Source organism: Thunnus maccoyii, chromosome 22 (assembly GCF_910596095.1).
Source record: "Thunnus maccoyii chromosome 22, fThuMac1.1, whole genome shotgun sequence".
Classification (NCBI taxonomy): domain Eukaryota; kingdom Metazoa; phylum Chordata; class Actinopteri; order Scombriformes; family Scombridae; genus Thunnus; species Thunnus maccoyii.
In genome coordinates this window covers 8833739-8860263 of record NC_056554.1, presented here as the reverse complement: position 1 = coordinate 8860263, position 26525 = coordinate 8833739, and the positions used below count along the sequence as shown (strand labels likewise).

The 26525-nt window shown below is 39.6% G+C and overlaps 1 protein-coding gene and 1 long non-coding RNA gene across 6 annotated transcripts in view; one reads left to right on the top strand and one right to left on the bottom strand.

The window, feature by feature from the left end:
• LOC121889183 overlaps nt 1-26525 on the top strand; it is a 68264-nt gene that overhangs the window by 35982 nt on the left and 5757 nt on the right. The window contains exons 2-3 of one of the 2 annotated variants that reach the window (XR_006093455.1): nt 21419-21470; nt 25088-25248. This is a non-coding gene — a long non-coding RNA (uncharacterized LOC121889183). Of the gene's footprint in view, nt 1-21418; nt 21471-25087; nt 25544-26525 lie in introns of those variants that run through there. The other variant, XR_006093454.1, reaches the window with a different exon arrangement.
• LOC121889179 (pyruvate carboxylase, mitochondrial-like) overlaps nt 12309-26525 on the bottom strand; it is a 298909-nt gene continuing 284692 nt past the window's right edge. For all 4 annotated transcript variants that reach the window (XM_042400939.1, XM_042400938.1, XM_042400940.1 and 1 more), the window contains exons 25-27: nt 14635-14775; nt 14174-14275; nt 12309-13022 (exon numbers count right to left, since the gene is read on the bottom strand). In XM_042400939.1, the coding sequence (XP_042256873.1) occupies nt 12873-13022; nt 14174-14275; nt 14635-14775 (393 nt within the window). In that variant the 3' untranslated portion in view covers nt 12309-12872. The remainder of the gene's footprint in view (nt 13023-14173; nt 14276-14634; nt 14776-26525) is intronic.

Genomic DNA, 26525 nt, shown 5'->3' with positions numbered 1-26525 from the left:
TGATGTCTTACCCAAGTTTATTAGATCCATGTTGCACAGTGTGGCTTGCATTAAATTTAAAAGACTGCTGAAATCTCACAGTCTGGAGGCACCATCAGAGAGGAGGTTGGAAATTGAACTAAACTGACTTTTAACTTCTCAAATAAGAAATGTCAGAAGATGGATAACTTTGTTTTAAATTACCCTTCCTTGCAGACTGTCACACTGAGGCTCAAATAACCTCAAGGACCCCAACTGTGTCAAGAGATATGAATTTATGACACACCTGGAACGCTCACACGTTCTTTCATTGACTCACCCAGAATTAAGACGACTTCAAGAGGAAGGAAATGAAAGGACATTAAGTGGAGGTGTGATTACACCTTTCATCAAATTGACAGGATCAAAAGCAAGTCCCCTCTGTCTGTAACCTCCAATTGTCTTCCTCTATCTCTGTCTTTTTTTTTGTTTCTCTCTCTCTCTCTCTCTCTCACACACACACACATACTACCTCCTTCTGTCTTTCTTTCTCACTCTGGTGTAATAAGGACATTTGACAGACCAGAACCATAAATTATGCCGCATTTCTGAACTTGCTATGCCTCTGTTAGCCCTTTCTTTAAGCCAGGTTTGATTCAATGTTAATTAAGAATGTAATCATCATGTAAGCCAGATAATGTTGATCAGTAGATGTTGTACAATATAACGGTCCAACTTTGTTTTTTCTACGGTAAAAATTGACCTAATTATTCTTAAAGTGATTAAGTGCCTTAGATTACCATGTAGCAGTACTACCCCCAATAAAACCACCGCTAGCCAAGTCCTTGGATCCTTATTCATATATATATATATATATAAATAAAAGTATATAATAATATAAAAGTGAGAAACTGTCATTCAGTGTCTAGCAGAAATAGAATTTTTGAACAAAAATAGTATGTATGTTCATGAATCTGCATTTATTTTATTGTGCTGTTCTAACCTTTATATGTACTCTAGTATTAGACATTTCTGTGTTTGATAGTTAAAGATAGTGAGAACTGTTTAATTCATGAGAAAGCAGGTCTGTTTAGGTAATTTTAGTATAGTTTAGAGAAACTGAACAAATTGCTGTTTGAGCTTGTGTGCTAAGTATTGGAAATTATTTAGTATTTGCAGGGAAAAGATTTTATGCAATTGAGTTAATGGTGTTTTGAAAAAATATTGATTACATTACACATGTATGTTATTTTTGAGTGTATTGAACCGTGCAATTTATCTGAAGGTAATTGCTAATGAGCCATGGTGAATTTTAGTTAATCAAAGGAAGACCACGGTGTCTTCCAAGACAAAGGATTTAGGCGTGTCCCTCTCTTTCAGCACGAAAAATTGGAAATTTGACCCAAAACACGCCCTTGGTGTCAATAAAACAGACCAACACCTGGTCTCAGTCTTCTTCTCTTCTCTTTTTGTCTGTACCTGGTGGGCGTCTGCAGCGTCCCCAAGTTCTCTTTGTTTCTCCAGGACCTTTTAATCTGTAGCACAAGTCTCTCAGTTTAACTTCAACTTCGTATTCTTGTTTTCGCTCAGTCTGTGTGCAAAAACCTAACTTGAATGAAAGACAACTTCAAGTTTTAACACTCACATTACACCTTTCACTATAGTTTCAATGTCTATATCTATAGAATATGTTGCAGACATGAAAAAATGTGACCACTGCCCGTCAGCCAGCAGTGCACACCGGGGCAGGAAGCCTGTCTGGCAGGGAACTCTCCTGCTCACTTACTAGTGATATTAGTTCAAACCGGGGCTCCTGCCTGTTGTTTCACCTGCTTCCAGGCAGAGATTTGCTGTTGTTATTTTCCTTATTTGTCAGTTTCTCTCCTGACAGTTAGTTTGGAGGTTTGTTTGTCAGAGTGTGTTTGGTTCGTTTGGGGAACTCGGGGTTGTCTGGAGGGATTTTCTTCACTTGGATCGGTGACAGCGAGGGTTTAACTGGCGGAATAATCAATATAATCAATAAAATAAAAACCTGTCCTGTGTGAGGAGTCAGTGTGGCTGACACAGAAGTAGCCCCAACCAGCCCGTCAGAAATTATTTTATTTTCACAATTGAGCACACGTTTCTTAACCTTTTTCTGTCTAAACTAAATATAAATTAAATAATAATGACATGATATGAAACATTCTATCATTGACGGCCATTATCAAAGTCAAACTCTATGGAGATAAACAGGGCTGGCAGTAGCAGGCCTGCGAGGTGCTGTGCTGTGTGTCCCAGGCCTTACACCAAGCTGCCACCAGTGCATCTGAAGATGACGCTGCAGCAAAGTAGGCAAAAAAAACCCTCTGTTGCTGATTTATCGGCTTGTGATTCAAGAGTTGGTGTCGTTTAGTTTTAATCTCACCATTAAATCTTAGAGAAGTTTGATTAGTAAATTACCTCAGGGTTCAATTATTTTTCTGGTAGGAAAATCAACACATTGCCATTTCTCCCCATGGTCCATTCAACTTGCCATAATAAGTTTCAGTGCATTCACACTAGTTGATTATTCCATTATCTATTCATGTTATTTCATCATTTATTCAATCGTTAACCGATTGAGTTAAATAAATATGCATTTATCAGTACGTCGTTGTCTGTGTCATCAATTTTCAGCAGAGAATTAAAGTTTTAAATGTGTGCAGGAGCTCACCGCTTTGGGTTATGAAATGGATTAAAAAATTTAGACTGATTAATTGGCAAATAATTTTCCTCCTGAAAGGAGGTGGTTCCTTAATGAGTGCTAATTTATGAAATAAGGTATTAATCCTACAATAGCAATAATAACCAGCCATTATAGACCAGTATCAGTGATTTCTCCATGTGTCTGTCTAGTTCTAAGTTGTTTATCACTCATCTGTGATGGTGACGATGCCTCCTTGGATTATTAGTTCTTGGGTTCTTGGTTATTTTGTGATGAAGTGTTGTAATTTAGTTATTTTTAGTATCCACTTAAGTCTCACCTGCTTCTGCTTAAGTTGTTTATTTCCCAGGATACTTTTGACAGCTCTCAGAGAATAGTTGTGAACTTCTTTTATCCAGCTGTGGCAGCTGTAGCAGAGAGTTAACTGAAGAGTTTTTTCCAGTGTGACACAAAAAAAAAAAAACCCTGCAGCAGTGAAAACACACAGTCTGCCTCGTGGATGCTTCACATTCTGGTGTGCCAAAGCTCCTGATTGTTGAATATCTGTATAAAGAGATGAGTGTAGAAAAGAAGGCCTTGCGCTGTCATTGTAAGGGACTGACACCAAAACCTTTCACTAGAGATGTTTTTTACAGTTGAAAAATAGTTTTTTTTTGACATGTCATGATGTTTATGGAAGTACTATACCACCAGAAATGAAACGGTAGTACGAGGTCTTTTTGTATCCTGAAGTGTTGTGGTGTAGATTTTATCTTTACGTCATGTTTTAGGGAGAGTTTAAGACAAGTTGTCAATGGTTATATTCAAAACCAAGTTGAATAGTTCTCACTTTGCCTAAATAATCCTTACAAGATATTTTCTTGCTATCGCTCTCTTCTACTTTTTTGGGAAAGCGTGTCTTTATTACACTAGTGAGTGTTCATCTGTCAATCATCTGGTAAGGAGTGGGATAGGTAGATCTTTTGTTGTAAAAAATATTGTTTCATGGACTTTATAAGACATCATTTTGGCTTATTGTTTATAATGTAAGTGATGTTTTTTGGGTTTTTTTTTGGCTTTTTGTGTGTTTGTTTGGCCCGGGTTGGGGGGAATGATATGTGTGAACTGCATTGCTTTTAGTATCTATAGTTTGATGAAATTGAAAATAATAATGAAAAATATTATATAAGGCATAAACATTAATGTTATAATACTGATTTGCCATATTACTCAGCCCCCCCCCCCCCCCCCCCCCCCCCCCCTCCTCCCCTCGGCAGAGCCTAAGATACATATACAGTTAAATGCTAATAACACAGGAGGAGTGTGGGGAGCTGGAGGGAGTTAAATAGCTGAAAGCAGGCAGTAGTGTAGCAGTGAGTATGTAGAGCACAGTATTGTGTAAGCAGAGACAATGAGCAGCAAATTTATGAGCCTCCTAGTGTTTAAAAATATGGACATATAAGACAGGATATGGATCATGTGACTATAAAATAATTTTTGGACTACCGTGACGCTCCGTTCATTCAATAAGCCCAGTTTTTGTGAGTCACAAATGTCAGCTCAATGAAGACGGATGAATAGAAACGTAGGCGCCCGTCCTCTTCAGTCTGGTCTTTTAGAGCTGATTGCAGAAACTGGTATTTGCCACAGGCGGAAGCTCTCAGGCTGCCAGCACAAGTGTGACTTCTGTGCATCACTTGTTTTAACGCACACGAGGACAAACGTCTGTGCTCGGACAACTTTAGAAATCATATACGCAAGTTACTTTCCACCCCGGACGTATTCCTTCCCATAGTCACTCCATAGACGTGCTTGTGTGTGAGAGGAGGACGAGAGTGATAAGGAGCCTGCTCGGACTGTTTGTTCTTTTGGAACAATGTGCTCTTTTGCCCTGAACGCGCCTGTTGCCACGGTAACAGTGCAATATTCTGACACCAAGGGGGGAGGATGTAGGTGCACACAAAAAGACATCTGATGATTGGCACCGTGTCTCTGACGCACGTGAATAAAAAAATAACGCGTGATTTCGCTTCTCCTTTGATCCCTCTCCCTCTCTTTCCTTTCTAATTCCTTAATTCCTGTCTCGGCTCTGCGTCGCAGTCTGAGCCGCTCTCCTCTCCTCTCCTCTCCTCTCTGTGAGCTCTCTCTTCCTCTGTTGCATTGAACCCTCCCTGTCCGACTGTGTGTGTGTGTGTGTGCGCGCGTCTCTGTTTCTGCTCTTCAGTTTCCCTCTTACATTTGCTGCAGTGCTTTGAATCGAGCTGGAATGCTTTAAGCCCACCAGTGGCAAGGAGAGGTCACACTTTTCAGACACGCACATGCACACACTCGATCACAGTTTAAAGCCTCGGTGTGTTAAAACAAGGAACAAAGTCAGCTGCATATGTATGTATATGTGTGTGTGTGTGTGTGTGTGTGTGTGTGTGTGTGTGTGTGTGTGTGTGTGTGTGTGTGTGTGTGTGTGTGTGTGTGTGTGTGTGTGTGTGTGTGTGTGTGTGTGCGTGTCGGTGCTCTTTCTGACACCCGGGTCAAACCAATTCTGTGGAGCGGTTTTAGTACTTAATGAGATGTCTCATCACATACGCACATGCAGTATAAACACTCTTTATTTCTGTCTTCCTTCCTCACACACCGACACACACACACACACACACTTGTATCAACATAGGGGTGTCTCTAGCTGTGGCATCAAAAGGGCTTGACAGAGATTGATTCCAGAGGGGTGATAGGAAATGATCCATGTCCTAGTTAGCTACTGGCCAACATTTGATGCTTTCATTAGAAATTGGATTTGTCAGAGTGTTCAGTATGCGGCATTGATCTGTCCGGTTAATTGATGTGTGAATTGTTAACTCATTGCCCATGGCTTAGAGCTGCACTGCTGTGCTGGTAATAGTGTTTAATGATGGAGTCGAGTCTGGAGGAGGGGAGCGCAGACAGGTAGTGTCCATAACCGGAACACACTCTGCATCCCAAACGTTTTTGGCGGCATGTGCCCCGCGAGATCATCACATTAAGAAATTGAGCCGAGCCAAAATGTCAGCGTTACACCAGGCGTTGCAAGTCAGGGATGTTTCTATGTGGACATGCAGGCAGGGCGGGAGATTTTACTGCCCTGTGAGCCCTGAGCTGCTGCTTCTCAGACAGGTGGAAAATTGTCCCCACAAGCAATCTTTGAACAGGGAGTAATGGAAAAGGAATGGAGATGGCAGTGAACCACACCTGCCAGGCGAGTGCTCAAAATCCCTCATTTGAAAGTGATGTGTTTGATGCCGTGCTGGGGTTTCACTCTGTGCTTTTGACACCTTCGCGTTCTGTTTCATTCCTGCTTTTTACACAGCTCAGTTTTTTATCTACACCTTTTAAACATCTGACTATTGCGTTTGCTCAGTGCCTTTTAGCTTCTGTTTCATGTCTCTGGCTTATTTTCAGCGATTAGAATCATCCAGTGTGATATCTGAAGCTTTTATAGTGGAGCCTAGAGAAAAAGCAGAACATGGGCAGTTTTAGTGGCTAGATGAAGGATCAGATCCCGGTTGTGCTGATTGACGGGAAGCTTATTGACTGACAGAGCCGTCCATCCTTTCTGTCTCAGACACTATGTAGCCCGTCCTCGTCGTTTATTCTCTCTTTATTCAGGCAGGAGGATTACAGCAAAGAAAGCAGCAAAGCAAGCAGTGAAGGGATTATCGAACAGCAGCAAAAGGATTAGAGGGGAAAGTTGCACCTCAACAGAGCAGCAGACCCCCGTGGCTCATGTAAGAGACTCATGCACGGGTTAGAAAGTTGGCTCCTCGGCCAGCTGCTCCCGCGCGCTCTGCCAGAATTTCACAGAGCTTCTTCAGTAGGTGTTTGACACACAGAGCCGCCAAGATTTCACGGCTCTCCCCATTGGGTATTTGCTGTTCATTTGGACAGTGGCAAAGCGGACAAAGGGATGAGCAAAAAGAAAGCCACAGAGGGGATTTGAACTCTGGCACTCATTTATAGATTAGAGCCAGGGGTTATTAAACAGTTTCAGTCTGGGATCCAAATGAGAAATTTCGTCTGTGACCTCAGGACCCGGGGAAATGAAAACGTTTGCTTCTTTTGTGATGTTGAGACCCCATCAAAGCAGGTCCTTGACCCATTTTGAGGCACAGTGTCAGTTGAAGCAAAAGCTACAGAGAAGTCATGGTTTTATCTGGCAGCGGCCAAATGTTGCTTTCCTGTGTGACTAGCTAAACCTGAGTAACATGAGTAATTGACGTTAGAACTCAATCAGTAGTCAGATACAGTTTGTTACCTAAAGGTTTTTTAAAGAGTTTTTCACAACTAATAGTGCTGTAGAGAAATGATTTCATGAAGCAGGTCTCCATTTCTGCCACTTGCAGACAGCAGTGTGTGCAGTAAGTTAATTAAAGGCAAGTGATGTGCTGTCATAGGTGTCAGTGATCCAATAACAGAGGGGAAGAATCGATTTATCAAGCAAAAATGCCAAACACCTGCCGTTTCCATTTGCTGCATTTTTCTGCTGTGTATCATTTTAAATTGAATCAGAGCTGAAACAATCAATTAACTGATTGATTGACAAAAAAAGAATCAACAACTATTTGATTATCAACTACTCACTGAAGTAATTTTTGAAGATATTCTCTAGTTCCAGTTTGTCAATTGTCAGGATTTGCTGCTTTACTTTATCTTATGTGATAGTCTTGAAATGTTTTAAGGAGTTTTTTTAAAAGTATTTATATTATTTAAGGAGTGTGTCAGTGAGCAGTTTGATGACATCGACATGGGCTTTAGGAAATTTTGATGGACATTTTTCCTCTAATTGCTGACATTTTACAGACAAAACAAACAATTGATTAATGGAGAAAATAATTGCCATATCAATTGTTAATGAAAATAATCATTACTGAATGTTTTTGGGTGATGGTACTGTTGGATAAATGAAGCAGTTTAAAGACTTTAGACTCTAGAAAATTGCTGCTGTTCTAGATTTGAGGGAGAAAAGACATTCAGAGTAAGACTGTTAGGAAACAATGCATTTAGGTATGAAACATTGAATTTAACAAAACAGTTTGTTTACAGTGAAAACTCCACAGGGTACCTTTAACAAGAGGCGGTATCATTAAGCTGCTAAGCACATGATTATGTACAACAAAAGGTGATTACTGATATCCATGCAGTGGACAAAACAGCCATTAGATAACTCAGCCCTGTTTTGAAAGATAATCAGTTGTGTTACTTCTTAAGATTGTCACTTTGTAGTTTTGTCCCACATTTAGTTGGAATGAAACCTTCAACAATCACATTTTCTCACAATATGACACACTTTTTTTGTCTCCATCGCCATGGGAACAGAGTGACGTGTTGTAGATTTGTAAGGCCTTCCATTCATGCGATCATCATGACAGCATAAATATTCAACTGAAACATGACCACAGAAAGCCACCAGAGGCCTCATTAAAAAAAAAGAACTTGGCACTCTTTTATTGTTAAACGTGCGTCTAATGCACACCAATCATCGATAGTCTGTATCTCGCACACAGCATGACAGTTTATGAAAGCCACAAGAAGCCATTCATAGGTGTGGGCTTGAATTCAATATTTCACTTGACTTTGAAATGAAATTGAAGCTTTTATTCACAATTTTAAAAAGAGAAAATCCGTGCAAGGGCACAGCAGTAAGATGAACAAAGGTTATTTTTTTTGAGGTCCTTGAAAGATTTCAGCTGTCTGAACAGAGAGCTGTGACATTTGTTGTCTCCATGTGAAAAACGTGACATTGAATATTCTGATCAATTCCACATAAACTGAGAAAAATAAGGTGTGGGTAAGATTTGTGGAAACAACCTTTGATGACTTCAGAATGATAAAACATCTAGATAAAAATTCAGATTTCTACTCAACCCAAATCACTTACTGTAAATACATCCGCTGCTTTAGTAAAAGTCTGAATTTGGTGACAGATGGCATCAGAGTGTTATCCTCCACTTGTCTTCTTGCATATGCAAATTTGATTATGTTGTGATTAATCAGAGCTGTCACTCAAGTCAGCAGACAAGTGGGTCATAACATCCATCACGCTACGAGATTGCCCCTTTGATTTAATTTGATGACAATTAAGTATCAAGCTATTCTTTCATCCCGCTACTGTAGCAACATCCCCTCTCCGGACGTCCCAGTTTACAAAGCGGTGACAAGCTAACCGTGCATGGCTTAGTGGTGAATTGTTAATAGTGATGCTCAGCTTCCCTCTGATCCATACTCAGGCTTGAGAATGTCAACTAGCGCCCGCTGCCAGCGTGATCAATCCATCCACCGATCACACACACCTAACAGTGAAAAGTGGCGACTGATCGATAATGCCAGTTGAGCGACAGACTTGACTGATTTAGCGTGGTTAATCAGTACTTAATCAGTTCTCTGGAACCTGTTTAAAGACAGCAGGGTGTCAGGGTTGATCCACATCCCGCCGCAGAGGAATTATCTTGTTTAGGATGTGCCAAACAAAGAAAATCCTTCAACACATCCAGATACCAACTGAATTCTGATGAGCAGGGATGGAGCTTATGTAAAACAATCCATAAGACAGTCTGGTTCCAACAATCCAGCATATCCCTGCTACATTATGGCAAAAAAAATGTGATACAATTGTACAGTCTAATTAAATTACTTGCATTGATCTGGCAGGCTTGAACATTTATTGTTGAAATCTAATTACTAGTTGGACTCATTATTCTCAAAGAGCTGTGATGTGACAGCTTGATATGAAACGCAGGACCAAAGGCTTTCAGAGAGGAAATATTTTTTTATTGCGGCCAGCGTCGAGCTGATAGTTTGCTTTATAGTCGGACCTTGACAGACAAGATCATTGGAGGTTGTGACTACCATATTTGTACTTGAAATCCATTAACCAAAGCTGGACTACACAGCTATAGAGTCTTGATCTCTTTCATCATGTGTAGAACATGAGGTACACACCGACACAAGGCAGATTCAGGTATAGTTAACTTTATTTGTAAGTACAGACAGAACAAGAACAATTATCGCTTTTATTTGATGCTATTGTTTCCCTTTTTTGTGCACTCCAGCTCAGTTTCTCTCTCCTAACTTATGTTTCACAACAAAATGTAAACTACTTCACTGAATTTCACTAAAATGAAGATTTCAAACTATGATAATTCAGAGGTAAGAAAATGAAAGAAAGCATAACAACCAGCAAAACATTTGATAGAAAATCTATGGAGACATTTAGAATCTGTAGGCAGTCATGCCTGCTGAACTGAGAGTAAAATAAACAGTTTGGTTGGTTTCATAAAAACACAAAGGAAAGCAATAGAAAGAAAATAGAAATGTCACAGACTCTATTTTCATACCGTCTGTGACAGTTCACCTCTAGATAGCACAAGCTTGAGAATAGGTCAACATTATATCCTCTTTTGGGAAGCAAATAACATTTTCCAGCTGTGTACTTTTATCTTATATTATATTTTTTCTTAAGCATGATTACAAGCAGAGCCGTTAGACACGCTGCTGGCTAAGACATCGAGAAACACTGCGATACAGTTAACATTATTGCATGAGCTGATGCCATCACCTTACATGTGCAAATTGACACTGTTGGAGGAGGGGGAGGGGAGGAAAATATGATGAACAGGTGTTTGGATAGATAGCAGGGAAAAACAGATAAGCGAGGAGAGCTAACAAGGAGAGGAGGAGGGAACTTTTACATTATTGTGCAGCAGCTTGTCAGAAACACTCATTCATACAATCCCACCACTTCATCTCCATCACTTTTTTTTTTTAAAGATTTCAAATACAGGTTGGTGCAGGCAGGAGGTATATTGAGGCATGGCAGTGGGGTGGGGGGAGAGTGAGGGGGGCATATCAGTGTTGTAATTAGCTCTGGCATTTGCTGCTCCGTATCGATGCATAGTTCAAAAGGGGACTCATTGTCAGAGGTAATGGAGCAAAAACTCTGGAAACAATCCAGTGAAGGACAAACTGATACTTTAGTTTTGTGTCTCGATCGATGTATTGTGTCAAAGGTGCACAGATGTTTTGGGAAAGTAAGCTGTTGCCGTGTGTTTTCTGGCTCGCTGTTGCAAACACTGCATACTTCACTGTATTACAAGGTGACGCGTCTGTTCCTACTGTGAATCATGTGTGATCTAAATGTTTCTTCATCTACGTTCACAGGTCAGAGTAGCTACACATTCAATTCAGTATAGATCGCTTTCAAAACCTTCAAACTGTCAAAAAGCCCACAGCTGACATTAATGGAAAAGTTAAACAATTCTAACCTTGTAATTCAGTATTTAACTACATAATTTAACAACTGAGTAGGGTCTTTACTGCATTGCTGTTAAATGTTTTGGATACAGTGTTACTATGGAGACAGAGCCACACAAGTGTGCAGTGTATTTGGTTTTATTTTCTTTTGATCCAGGCAGCACTCAAGGGCTAGGAGTGTTAGTGTGAATACTTTGCACGTGTGTATGAATATTTCATTTCTTTTAGAATATGTTTTCGGCTCTGGAGGTGCAACATTATGGGGACTGGTTGACTTAGTCTTAAAATTTGCGCACACACACACACGCATACACACACACACAAATTTAGACTCATTTATGCAAACACACACACGCATTAGAAATATAAAGCCAAGTGCTGCTACTGGGAGTCTCCAGAGTCTCTTATTAGTCCGGCTAATTTCACATCATTTGACAGAGAATTAATTCATAAATTAATCAGCAGAGCCTCAGAAAATAACACCACATGCCTCCATTACACCACCATGTAATCCAATTTACACCTACCATTAAAATCCCCATGCAGACAGAAGACTATTCACCATAATCTCTCCTCATTTCTGAAAAGACAGGGTGGAACTAGTCCTCTGACAACTTTTATGACATCAAACAAAGCAGCGACACTAAAAAGCAACCTTAAAACTATGTGACTTCACACCTCACAAACGATACAGCTTATTGGTTTTAGTGGCCCACCCTACAGCTGGTTTTCGATTAAGAAAGACGCATTTCAACTATGACAGAGGTCTCCAATTCTGTTTGGGTGTCTGCAATGTGGCCTACAGCTGTTGCTAGAACTTTCAGCTTTGGGATTTTAAAGACAAGTGTGAGTGAGGAAACATTTAACACCAGTGCAGATCTTTAAAAAAAAACAGACAAACCACCATCTACCATTACTGATACAGTAACAGAAGAAATTTTCACTTTGGTGCAGCATCTTGAGTTTCTGGGATATATGTCTGTGTGGGTTCATGAACAAGTGTGTGCAGTCCCCCTCACCCTTAAAATGGTGCTCCTCACTTTGTTGTGCTTCTTCTGGTGAACATATTTATTGTGCATACTAATCTGCAACAGTTTGGACAAAACAGTGAGTTCTTTCTTAATCCCTGTGTACTTTGTCGTCTCTTAGGTTCTTACCTAAGAACTTCTAACAGTGATTACACATTCCCAGAATGCATTTTGACTAATTTCAGAGAATGATAATGTTTTGTGAAGGCGGGCATGCTAAAAAAAATGAAAATAATTTTCCCATATGAAAGCTGATTTGATAATACATCCTCATGTCTATCCCTCTTTGTCTACTGATTACAAAGAACAACATTTATTAGTCATCAATATGAAGTTTCATCTACTCGCTCCTAGTATCAGGCAACATCAACAGCATAGAAATGGAAATTGTAACATTTATTGCAAGTAGATGTTAGGACCCTGTTAGTGTTATACATGTTAGGTCAATTTGTAGTACATCACATTTAAGACTAGCGTTGAAGTAATGGAATGTATTACAATTCAAAGATGTTCTAAACTATGTTATTTTCCACAAGTTGACAGGACATTAGCAGATATACTGGGGACTGTTTCTTGGCTTTTGGGAGAATTAAATGTTGAAAAGCTTTTGGATTTCATTTGTGGTAGACTTTGATAAGGAATTTCCATTAAATTAATGTATTATTTCACATTGTTTCACATATCATCTACTCTTAACACCCACTGGGTGTCTGAATATGCGTAGAGCTGTGCTTCATTTTGTGTCCCCAGTGTAACCAAACAGAATATGTACAAGTTGGGGGCCCATAAAGTCCTGCAGTAATGCCACAGATGAGAGCTGCATCTTTTTTTTTCCTCCATCTTCCTCTTTTCTTAATCTCCTCTGTTCCTCCACCTCTCACCACTTCCAAAATCAGATTGTCTAACCCCCTCCCCTCCCTTGCTCCTTCCACCCTCTCACTCTACTCCTCGATTTCCAGTATCAGGTCATCTCCCTCCAGGGAGGAATCGGCTGTGACATGGACTGCCTTAACGGTCCCGGACAACGGGGAGTTGACCACCGTCTCCATCTTCATGGCTGAGAGGACACACAGTGGCTGACCCTTCTCCACCTGTTATGATTATAAAGACAGATTTACAGAGCATTAAAAACAGGAGTCAAACATACAGATCACAGAACATGCACTGTAGAAGGTTAATAAGAAAAAGCAAGGGACAGAAAGGCTATTTTTCCAAGTAAACAGATACAACAAATGTGTGCAGGACTTAATACGTTATCTGAAACACTAACGCAGCTACCAACAGACTTGGACTGTGCGTTTCAGGGTCTGTTATCACAAATAAGAAAAACATTTCCTAACTTACCATTGGTGGTATCAAGCCATGCAGGTAGTTTTGTTTTTTTTTTTATATTATTTTTGGACATCCATCTCTGAGATTATTGCCTCAGGCTGATATTGTGTAGCTGAATGGAATTACACCATGATGTACAAAGTATTCTGTCCCTGTTGCTCTGGATAATCCACAGACTTCATTGTGAACAGTTTATAGTGAAAAGTAGCTCCAATGTAAACTGCGACTGTGGACTACCCATAGCAATGGAAGACTGTTTCTGAAAGGATACACTGCGGTTGAATATTTTTAATGCTGTGAGCACCACAAGTTAAATTCCATCCACCTCCTTAGGGCTGAGTATTGAACCTCAGAGCTATGGAGACATTTCTGTCAATACCATGAAAGTACTGAGTATCAAAAACAGTCATGTACTGAAAATTGGCATCAAATGGTTACTCAGATTTGTACTCTTATGTTTTAGAAATGGTCTGATCAAAAAGGACTGTTTAGGTGTCAGTACTGAAACTCTGGTATTACATTGTTTTATTGAATTTTTAAATGATACCAGGGATGGGTATGGTTTGAAAATTACTATTCTAGTGAAGATATCAAACATGAACAAGAGCTTTACTTGAATACAACTGTTTAAGAGTGACATTTGATGTCGACTTTCAGTATAGTTCTCAATACTCAGTTCTAAGGATACATTCAAGTCCACACTTAAAACGTCTCAAGGTTTGATACGCATCCTTAGAGACATATCTCAGAACCTGGGCACATAACACCAAAACTATCTGCTTGGATGGATAACACTAATCTATATATTTTTTGTAATTTGAGTGAACTGACACTTCAACAGAGGGTAATCAAATAAAAAGTGAAATGTTCAAAAGGGAAAAAGGGAAACGCAAGTTAAGAGTGAGCTGACCTTGGATCCAACTTCCACTTTGACCTCCAGGACTTTTCCAGGCATGGGTGCCCCCACCTGACCCTTGATGGACTTCTGGGCCTTGGGGTGGAACTTCATTTCCTGGGTAGAGGGACAAACATCCAGTCACATGGTCATTCAACCGCCTACTGAAACATTCCTCCCTGCTCAGCCTCCATCTACCCTCACAACCATTTGTTTCTATGAATAACAATAACCAGATTTGCCGAGTGCACAGTCAAGTTTAAAAAATATAACTCTCTCAAGAACCTTCCCTGCTCCCCCTCTCTGTCCATCTACTTATTGTTTACTATCCCATCTGTCTGTCATCCATCCGTTCCACCAAGCCTTTACCTCCCTTCTTCCATCAACAGTCTCGCCCTCCCTCTCCCAAAATCCATCAATCCCTCCCTCCTTCTGTCAGTCTGCATTGCGTCCCTCCATCAGTCCCTTCTGTGTACCTTCATGGCGACTGTGTCTTTAACCAGCACAGATCTCAGCTGTCCGTTCAGTTCAAAGAAGACCTCTCTCTGGCCGGCCTTGTTCAGGTCACCCAGTGCCAGTGCCTTGATGTGGAGGATCTTCCCCCTCTCCAGCTCCACCTGTGAGGAAACAAGGAGAGGGAGAGAAGGAGAGAGAGAACGGAAGAGGAGGGAGTGAGTAAAGGAGGCAGAGAAGGAAATGAGATTAGGTTAGAAAATTGAAATTAATACATGGCTGCCTAGTTCACAAGTCCAGCTAAAGCAATAAAAATAGACTGCGGAGCTTGGTGAAATTAGAACGTGAAGTTAGTGGAGTGAGACAGGCACACTGTTTCCTCCACTTTATTTCTCTTCACCCTCACGGTAGGCTGGAGCGTTTCCCAGCATGCTGTTGGTGGAGGGCAGGAAATATGGAGAGGTTGCCAATTCATGAGAGGGGAATCATTTAGCCTCACTTCAATTAAACTGCTTAATAAATTACCAAACAATGAAGCATCGTGTGTTTGTGAGAATTTTATAATTTATACTAATGAGCAACTTTATTATTGCCTTTTAATTTATTGTTAGTGACTCGCTGCCTGCTTTTACCAGCAGTTATTCAATAGGACTTTAATGTTTTGAACATTGGTGGAATGTAACAACTGAATAAATACTCAATACACTTTTACTATACAACATTTTTACAAATGGAGTATTTTTTCTGTGGTATTGCTACATTCTGTTAGGCCAAGGATCTGAATATTTCTTCCACAACTGGGTTTGAATGGAAAAAGTTGACGCTCCTCTTATAAAAGAATTGAACATATTGAAACATCTAGTTTTAGTCATTTATCAAATAAAAATTCAAAATGTTAATTTGTACTGATTAAGATATTTTATGACATCACAGTAGTTGGGTTCTGCTAAGTTCAGCTAAATGGTCATTAGCTATTTATTTTGACATATTATTGACTAATTACCCTTGTAAAAGAGTAATATCTGTGGAGGAGAGAGATACAAACTCAAGAATTGTATACAGTAAAGACTTGTAACATGCACTCAGGCTGTGTTGTGGTAGTTGGTACCCTGCAGCTTCATTTTATCTCTGAGTAGTCAAGAAACATGTTGTATCTCTATCTGTGTGTTTACCAGACGGGTGTTTCACCAGACATATCAATTCACACATCAAATAGATGGAGAAGTGTTACAGACAGAATGACAATCTGAGAGATAAAGAGAGAGACAGGGAAGGCGAAAAGATACATAAAATGGCAGACTGAAGGATATAATTTTTTTTCCCCAGCTTTAAGTATAACTATAAACTCTGGGACTTTACCAGCCACCTGTAAATGTGTTGTTTTAAGACAAAGACATCACACTCTCTCTCTCTCTCTGTATCTACAGCAGACAGGCTCTCTGCTTCTCATATCAATTCTGGTCACTGCTGCGTTCTGTCTTGCTAGTCTTTCCCTCGACACCGGCCACTGTACTTCTTCATTTATCTCACGCCTCTCCTCAAATCTCTCGTCTCACCGGTCGGAAACTCATTTTTTCAGTTTCCATTTGTCCAACTTCCTCTCTCTGACTTTCAATCTTTCTCTTTGTCAGTCCTCCCATGTGTCACAGCTTTACATTGTGTGTTGTTATGTTGCTACCTATTTCTGTGGCCACTTTGTCGCGCAGGTATTAATTTCCCTCATCAGCCTCTTTCTTTTATTTGTTGTCTGGCTTTCCTCTGCTGTGTCTTTCCACCCCTTCTACTCAACCCTTCCCCTTTCATCCTTTATATTTCTCTCTCCCTTCATTGATATTCTAAACTAAGTCTGCGAAGACAGAAATACATGCTGCAGCAGGTATCTATTGATCTCAATTTCATTCTGCCTTCCTTTCTCTGAGTGCTCTGACTCTTCATCTGTTTTCCTCACTCCGTATCTGGTAACAAAACCTTGCATGCTTTTGCTGTCTTTCTGGCACTCAATCTTCATCTCTCCCTGTTTCTCTCAGCGTCCATCTTTCTCTCTCCACCCTCCATTACGCTGAACTTCACTCCCTCTTGTGCTGTTTTGTTGGGCTCTTGGCAGCTCTTTGCAAAAAAACAAAACTGCCTTCCCCACTATGTCTCCTCGCAACAGTTCCCATGAAAAATACAGTATGTGCCTCTTTGAAGAGTTGCACAAGATTTGTGAACCTTTTGAAGATGATTTTGTCTCGCTACCTTGTGTATGCACGCCAGTTTACAGAGAGCTAAGTAGACAACTTCAGTTCACTTTGTCGATATCTAAAACATCAGACATGCATTAATACTTGCTTGTATTATTCTGACAAGCTCACACACTTACTGCGTACTGCTACTGTACCTGCTACACACGGTTGTTACTGGTTGCACCAGTTCTCTCTACAGTTTACTTCAAGTAGCTGATCCAGCATTATTGATCCAGTTCCAAGTGAAATACTTGGTTTTATTAAGATTTGAGTCCAGTGGAATTTCATATTTTTTGTGTTCTCTCTTTCAGAAAACAGCAATATACAAAACAATTCAGAATATAAAGACACAAAGACAAAAAAGAAAAGTCACTGTCCTCTGCGACTGATAATATATACAAACTCAAAGACACAAGCTGTGTCCCAGTTCCATACTAATTTTACACACTTTGTACCATATACCAATTCCCATAGTATGTTGTTTTTGCAGTTAGTACAAAATGGTACAAGTAAGATTTTTTGTACATGGCACTCGAGGACAAGTCAGGTGATCATCAAATCACCTGACTTTTCCTCGAGTGCCATCATCTGATCAAAATTTGATTTATGACCAAATACTTGCAAAAAACCATATCATCCTCAGCTGTACTTCATGTTTATTGCTAATTAGTAAATGATAGCATGCTAACATGCTAAACTAAGATGTGTTAAAAGAAAGAAATGACACCTGCATGCTGTCTTCACTTGCTCAATGAAGATCCTTTAAAATTAATGAATTCATTAAAACTTAATTAAGGGATTTTTATTGTTGGTTTGGCTACTCCACCAACACACCTGACACAAAGACTACTCAGGTTGTTTGATAAACTAAGATGTGTTTGAAGCACCGCTGTGTAGTGTACAGTAAAGCCTCACAGAGCCGTTAGCTTGGCTGTAGACTATTATCTTGTTTGCTGCTGTGAGTAGCTCCTCCATGTCCTTTGTGTAATCACTGCAGGACAACAGTGTCCATCAACAGACTACTCAAGTGCTTGTAACCGCAGCATCCCCAGTTCGAGTCTGCCGGGGAGCCTCATCTCTCCCCTCATTTCCTGTCATCTCTACTGTTTGCTATCAAATAAAAAAAAAAGCATAAAGACATTTACACTACAAAGTTGAAACCTGCATGGAATTAATATGTCGCATGGTGTTGGGACACAGCTTCAGGTGTTTACTGAATCGACTGAACATGGCAGAAAAAAGTCGACAGCAGATCTGTAATGTAATATTTGCAGTAAGGTACTCACAGCAAAGTGGCGGACTACAAGTACTGAAACATTTATCTACATTTATCTACAAAACATCAAGTCAAAGTTATGATGTCAAAAAGAGTACTTAAAAAATAATCCCCCAACACTCTCAAATAAACTACATATACAGATTCAAAGTCAATAAAATTGCATCAAATGGTTTCTTATTATCATATTCAAGAGGGCATCTCGTGCATTATGTATGTTCCCAGGGACATGACTGATGTTGGTTCAAAAACTGCTACATGACAGTAAAATAATGATACATGCAAAGAAATGCAGAGTATTTCAGTAAATTCTCTTCACATGTTAACCAGCCCAACTCTTACCTACTGTAGCCCTCTGACTGACAACATCACTTGCAGAAGCTCTGCTTAAAACTGCTGACAAAGATGCACTTCCTCTGGCTGCCTCTCTCACCTCCATATTTGTCTCTTACCAATTTACAATTTACTGTTTCATTTAGCAGATGCTTTTATCCAAAGTGACACACATCTGAGAGCTTATACAACACAAGCAAGGATCTAGTCAGGAGAGAACAATGTGTATAAGTGCCATTAAGCTAGTTCGAGTCCAATATGATGTAGGTGCCAACAGAAGAAATGCATAGAGTGCACAGAAGCAGATTTCTTTTTCTTTTTTTTTTTTTTAGTCTATCAAGTACAGAGGTGTTTGGGAAAGAGCTGGGTCTTTACTCTTTTCTTAAAGATTGAGAGGGACTCTGCGACTCAAACAGAGTTTGGTAACTCGTTCCACCACTGGGGAACTACAGAAGAGAAGAGTCTGGCTAGTGACTTGTTGTGGGGCCCCGTTGTGATGGTGATACCAGGCAGAGCATAGTGAGCTGGAGGGAGCGTAGACCTGAATGAGGGAGTCCAGGTAGGCGGCAGCTGTTTTAGTTTTGGAAGCGAGTGTCAGGGTTTTGAATTTGATGCGGGAAGCAGTGCCAGCAAGAGCCGGTGGAGGGATATCAACAGCGGGGTGATGTGTTGTTTTGGGCTGGTTGAAGACCATCCGTGCATCATCGGCAGAGGTTTGAACGTACATGCGGGGAGGCTTGCCAGTAAGGTGTAAGTAAGTTGCAGTAGTCAATGCGTGATATTACAAGAGCCACCTCTCTATAGAAGGCATAATTGCTTCAGTAATAACGGGCAATAAGAAGATGCTGATATCGTATGGCTACGATACTATTCCTATGTCCCAATAAATGAGTTTAATTAACATATCAGATCATAATACTGAGGCTTGGAAGACATCATGCATTTAAGCCACAATTCTAAAAAGCAACATATAAGCTTTAGATAAAGTGTATTATTAACAGTTAACATTCCTTCATCCCTTTCCTCCCTCCAAAAATACTGAAAAAAGTGCTTGAACTTAACTATTTGCCTGAATATATAATGACATTTACTAAACAGTTAACATTGAACATTCACGTAAATGTAGCTGCATTCACTGTCCTGATACACATATTCACCTGTTGAGCAAACATGACACATAAAATAAGAAAGTAAATATGTCTGCTTACTCTACATATAATCATACATTAGGTGTTACTTTAATGTCTGACATTAATAACACAAACGCAATGACAACATCACTGCTGACTCTAGTTAACGCAGGTCAGATTGACGCAAGAAACTCAGATCAACGTAGTCAACATTGAACGCACCTCATTGGCTGCTTGTTACAGAAGGCATGAAAATATGTTTAATTTCATTGTATTTCTTAAGTGTCATATTGTTGTTATCTTGTAGCTTGTAGGGGATAAAGATGCAAACCCTTTCATATAACTAACTTTTAACTATTAACACTAACATACACTGATATAAATACTCTGTCAGCTTCACTCAGAAACAAGATGAAGTACTGAGTATATTGTTGTGTCACACTGGATGTAGCAGGAATAACAGGAAATTTATTTATTTATTTTAAAAACACTCCAGGGGAAAAAAGGGCACTTTCTCTCTAGGAGGTCAAATGTGCAGGTGCTCAAGCCTCCTTTGAGGTCTATCTATGCACGTGCCTACATGTTCCACATCTCAGTGATGTATTTTCTGGCTTTTCGTCTATATATCCCTCACAAGCTGCTCTGATTCATTTGGGGAATACCCCCAAGCACAGAGCTTTGTCTGTCAAGTTCAACTACTTGGTGTCGCTGACTGAAAGTCTCACATTATGCTTCACATCATGTCTTTGCTATGACTTTATTAATGACTTGTGCTGCCTGTAACAGAGTAATGAGACTACTGTGGTGTGCAGAGCTTCATGTGTTGGTGTCCGTGTATATTAGAACTGACAGGGTGTGTATGACAAGGTCCATGTTTGTTAAAATCTATGTTTATATTTCTGTCAAACATGATTAATACCATACTGAATCATCAACATATGCCAGATAGGTCAATGGTTTTTTTTTCTGTTTGTGCTGTACTGTATGCATGTGTGGGTGAATGCGAGCAATGGACAGAGTTGTCACCCATGTGTGTATTTGTGTATAAACTCTAAATATCCTTCAGATGCAGCTTGGTCATATGGTTTTTCATAGACATGGACCTAAATGGGTTTTGTTCAACTCAATGGGACTTAAGAGTCTCCAAGAGGGTTGAAATTATTGTTGTAAGAAGCCTGAAACTCTGAATCTTCACATAACATAAAAACATGATATATAATACACAGAGAAAAATGGAAATAAAAAATATTTATAGTGCTCCCACCGCATTCACGACACAAACAGACATCTTCTAGGCTCGCTGCTCACTCTTTGGCTGATAAGGCTCTTGTGCTGGATTTGCAAAGGCTTGAAATGAAGTGCTAAACAATACCAAATGATTACTGTGAAAGCCTTCATATCTACTCCCCACAACATCAACAACTGGGGGCTTCAGGTCTAGCTCAGCGCTCAAAAAGATTCGGTGCTTAAATCTATTTTCAAGATTTCCACTGTGCACTTCACTACAACAGCTAGCTGCCAAGAGCTCATAAACAGCTTCTGTTCCAAATAAACAGTTAACAGTACGTTTGTGCAAGTATGGCAGGAGTCATCTGTAATGGACAGTTTTACCACAAACACCAACAAATGCTCACAGTCACAAACTAAAAGGCTTTTCTTTCGCCTCATGTTATGATGATCATCCATTTCATAGTGGAGATAACTGAAAAACACAGATTTATCTCTTAGGTTCTATGTACTATAACTACTTCTTGTCCTAGTCAATGTGTTGCATTCATATTGTACTATTCTCTACTGTTAGTCTACATTATCTTCTCTTTGAATCTATGTTTTCTTTTTACAGGTACATGTTTCTACTGTGGCAAAGGAGAAGTCTGGGGAAATATGACCAGAAGGTGGGTAAACTGGGGCCCTGCTAAATCCATACACACACCTTCAACATAAAAAGGTATACCAGTGCCTTCTACAGTAGGACAATGACTGAGGTGGGGTATGCATACTGGAGTGAGTGTTATCACCTTGACTTAAAAACATTTCTAATTTAAAAATTCACCAAATTGCTTTGGTAGCTCAGTGCTATTTACTTTCCCCAGGGCACTCCACTGCCTTAACAGTGCCTACACTACTGCAATTCTACAAAGCAATCAGCATTGCAAAAGTTACCACGCATGAGTGCAAAAATAAATTTGCTTCTTATGAGCACCTAATAATTTCCATTTCTGATAGTCCTGAGACAGGCTGACACTCTCCGACACCCACACAATTGTTTTCTTCTGATAAACTATCTCAGAGGTTGCAGCAGCTGTCATTCACTGGGCCTACAGTCAACTTGCCTCCAGCATATTTAACCCTCACATCAAACTGTCATGGATATCACATGTGGACACCTTCTGTCTCCAAAAAGTCAACTTGTCAGGAAATGAGGAAAGTCCATTTTCCCCAGTGATGTTTATCTGTGTTTTAACATTTTCAGTACATCTCTGAAGGTGTTGCTTGATTGCCAGGTCATTAATATTTCAACAGAGATAACCTCACCTATCAAATACAGACAAAAGACCTGACAATATGCATCCGATTGTGTGTTCTTATTGTGGGAAGAAACAATGAGTTTCCAGATACTGTAGCAACATTTCTACACAATTTCTAAACATGCAGTTCATTCTGAGACCTTCATCATGTAAATAAAAGTTGAAATAAAATTGAACCCAATGAAGGTCTCAGAACTGAAATGTTGTGATTTATCATTAAAACTTTACAACTTCATGATGTGAAAGTGTGCCCCACATGTTCTTTGTTCTCTTAAATAGTCATACACAGTTATTCACACAGTATAGTGTTATACAAATAACTAATTTGACTGAAAGCAAACTGTTAAATGAATTAAATTAACCACAATAAAAATAAATGTGATTAATTATGTAAATAAATGTATCCACCACGTTATGAAGTGGTACACATGATCTGAGCCTTCTGTCATGAACGTGACGTAAAAGTGAAATGGATGAGAAACAACAGTAGCAAGAGATCAATCGTTTGTAATAAAGGAACTTGTTTTAACCCTCGAGAAATTCTTCATGGTGAAAAGAAGGAAAACAACTAACAAATCTCGTGCTGCATGTGACAGGCCTCTTTTTTGACATGTTTTCATTCCATCTCTCGCCTGGTTCTGCTAATCGGACCTGATCCGATGGGAGTACCCATCGTCATGACAACAGGGGGAAGTTTGTTTCTGTGGAAATGACTGATGTTGAGAACAAATGCGAATGTCTGTCTGAATGTTCTAAAAATGACAAGAGCTCTGACGGATTGGAGATTAGATAAACAGTAGCAAGTTAAGTACTGAGGGGGAGAAAAAAAATCTGCTTTGCATTTGGGAAATGCTTGAATGACAAGTTTTCCACTTGGAGAGAGAAAAAAAAACCCACTGAAAGCTAAGGCAGGTTAAGTATGAGGTTTCTGATTTTAAAGAAGGAACAGTGAGAAAATCAATTTCACTGCAAGGAGAGCCAATACTGCAATCAACTAATCAAATCTGTCTCTCCTGCTCTACAGCTGCAACTCTTCAAGTGTTTTGTTGGTGTTTTACCCATATTTGTTGATGACTATTGTTTGGACTTCAAATCAAGAATAACTGATTCAGGTCATTTAGTATGATGTAGAAATTTGAAAAGAACAGCACACCAAACTGTAGCTTTCAACCAAAATAAATACTCAAAAACTGCTGAAGCTCCCATATAGTAATATTTTGAGGATTTATTCTAATTACATGGTTGGTGGTCCAGCTGTGGGTCTCCTGCCAGATTACTAAATCCCTGCTCTGTTAGCCCTGCTAATGGAAATGTATTAAATGATGCACACCCTTGGGTGGATTGACAACAAAGGGGGCAGGGAGCTCTGCCTGTCGTTAGGGTCAATAGTATATCAGCACAATCAATACAGCCTCTGATTCTTTGATGATAGTAATACAGCAGCAGAATAGTGGTGCTCCCCGTGTCCCTCGTAATATAAAAATCAATTAACACCAGCCTGGAAGCATTTTGCTGCAGTAAAATGAAGCAGTAATTAAACATGGTTGCCTTTGGCCGCTCTGAATCACTGTCAGTTAAATCTGTGTGTGTGTGTGTGTGTGTCTCGTAATGAGAGAATCAAGAGAAAATATTGAAATATTGTGGAGGGAAAAGATGATTTATTATGAATGATGTGATTTTACTGGGATTATAATTATAACTAATACTGGTAGAAAGAGGAGTACAAATGATGCAGTATCTGGACAAAAATGGTGAAAGGTAGCAAGTGGCCAATGGGATTGTAGATTCCCTTTCTTGTTTTTAACGTGAATTTCATTCATGCATAAAAATGTTCTTAATTGACACATTTCATTTAAGCTACACACACAAAATACTGAAAATATATAAACGCTGGGCAACAATAGAGAGATGACTCAACTGTCCCTGATTCAACATGACAGTCGTCCATGAGTGCTGATCTTCACAAAATGTGTCTTTCAAACACTGATTTAGAAACACCTTGGAAACAACTGTTTGAGAAAGAGGTTTTGTGTTTGAACTCTGGTCTCAAAATTGCGTCTATGTGGACACATACTGAATTCTGCCACAAAGCCAAAATATTTTATGTAACTGTAACACCAGCAGTAGAAATGCATCACTTCAACATGAACACTGAAGGATTCGTCCTTTTAAAATAAAGATTCAATGAACACAGGGCTTTCAAAGCTAGGAAATACGTTAAGCAGGTTTTCCAGTGGAGTAAGTTGGAGTGGAGTTTAGGGAATTATTGACAGTTTGTAAAACTGAAACTTTTCACTTAAACGCTTCAATTTACCAGGAAATTCTGGTATTTACTGCAGATGTATACCAAACAAACAGCTAGCTTGTTAGCCAGCTGGCTGACAGAATTAGACCTATGCAGTTAACTCCAATCGTTAATCCAGAGGGATACTTAATGATTAGTTTTGTTTGGACTCAGAAGCTTGAAATTAATTATGTAAAAAAACTAAATAATCTTTCACACACTTCCAGATCACCGCCTCCACGGCTTCTCATTGGCTGATTTCAGTCTTTCAACATCAGGTCTCATATCTTTGTATTTTGATTCTCCCTCATCCTGCAGTACAAAGACAGGTTTCCCATCCCTGCACGCTACCGCCTGTTTCTCAGAAACACAACGACAAAAGTACTTTGAGGTCACAACGGAGCTGCAGTCAAAAAAACATCACAGCAATTATCTCTGACCCGTCTCACCTCCTGTATGAATGCTTCAAACTACTGCCGTGCCAAGTTAGAAACAGTGTTTTTGCATACACCATCACCGCCCTAACACACCTAACACTGCACACAAGACTCATAAAGCACACTATAAGGATTTATAGTCGACGTAATGGGTTAAGAGGAGTAGATACTGGAGTTACATCCAGGTAACTTATATGTAATTTCACCATATGTCATTGCTGAATATGAGACTACACCATCGCTGTGTTTACATTCATTTTCAGGGGGCAATCACAGTAAACATAAGGTCTGCAGTGTGATGTTTTTGCCTGATGTTGTTCCTGAAAGGAAGAGAAATACTGAGAGTCTTTTTTCAACTTCAACTCCTTAATCTCGTCTTCACTCTCAACAATCTCCACCAGCATCAAAACACAAGAAGAACGAGGTAGGAACAAGGAAAACACAAGCAGTCCATGCTATCCAATCACAGCTTTTGCAGTGTTGCAGCCCTGACTGGTTATGTTTTTGAGGTGGTGGACGTCAGCAGGTGCACCGTAACGCCTTAGCTCAAAATAAAATCCAGCTCAACAACAGTGCAGTTTTAAGAAATCTTGCTGTTTGTGTCCCATCTGTCAAGTAATAATTGTCTTGTATGTTGCAGTGACTGATTGAGTTTACTCCTTGAGGAAAAATAAAGCTCAAATCTTATGGAATCTGTATTTTTCCAACAGTATATTATTGTCCTTTCCATAAAATCCAAGTCTGCATCCTCCCTATAACCAATTACTTTTAGTGAGCAGTTTAAAAGTTTGGAATATCATACCAAGAATTTTTTTTTTTTTCTTACGTGATGACATATTGAGTGACAGACTCTTCCAACATCCTGTTCAGTAGCCAAGGAAAATTTGTCTTTGATCTGACGTCTGATTCTGACGTCTGTAGCAAAGATTACAGTCAGTAGTTTCAGCAATTTCTTTGGAATTCACTCTTCAATCTGGACTTGAACAATAACTTTAGTTCTGCTCATCCAAGTAGTTACTGCTGTTATATTCTGTGTTTGTGCTGCACTTTCTGGATAAAAACAGCATCTTTAAACTGTACTCTGTATAGAGAGAAATTTTCAATCAGCACACCCTCTTGAAATATTTCTGCTGACTGTATATTCACGCATGTTAAAACCAATTTCCAGCTAGCTGATTTTGCTTATCTAATATCTGAGTTGACAGGACATGGATTGCTACCTAGATGTCAATATTCCCCCGGAACGATTCAGTTTCAGGTTTTGTGGCTCTGCAGTTTAAAGTTCCAGCTATTTATTCTATTTTACCAAATCTGTACACCATTAATTTATTTGCATGTTTTATTCCTTCATCAGACCACATGTCAAACTGCCTCCCTGTTGGAGAATAAATGAACAGTACAAGCTTTAGAAATCAGTAACAGTTATATTTTTGGTGTGAGATATGGGCCCCTCAGTGCTGCTCTCAAACATCATACGACAAAATGAATCTGTTATTTCTGTGCAGGAAGGCCAATCTGATGGCCAGAGGGATCAGAAATGCTGTTTGTAGTTCCCTTGATAAAGTGTTAATATCTCTATCCTCCCCACTGTGTTATCAGCACTTCACTGTGACTCTGCTCCAGAGCTCAGCCATCTGCAGTGATGGAAAAATCATTTCCTGCTGACAAAGTCTGTTCCTCATGGAATTTAATTTATATCAG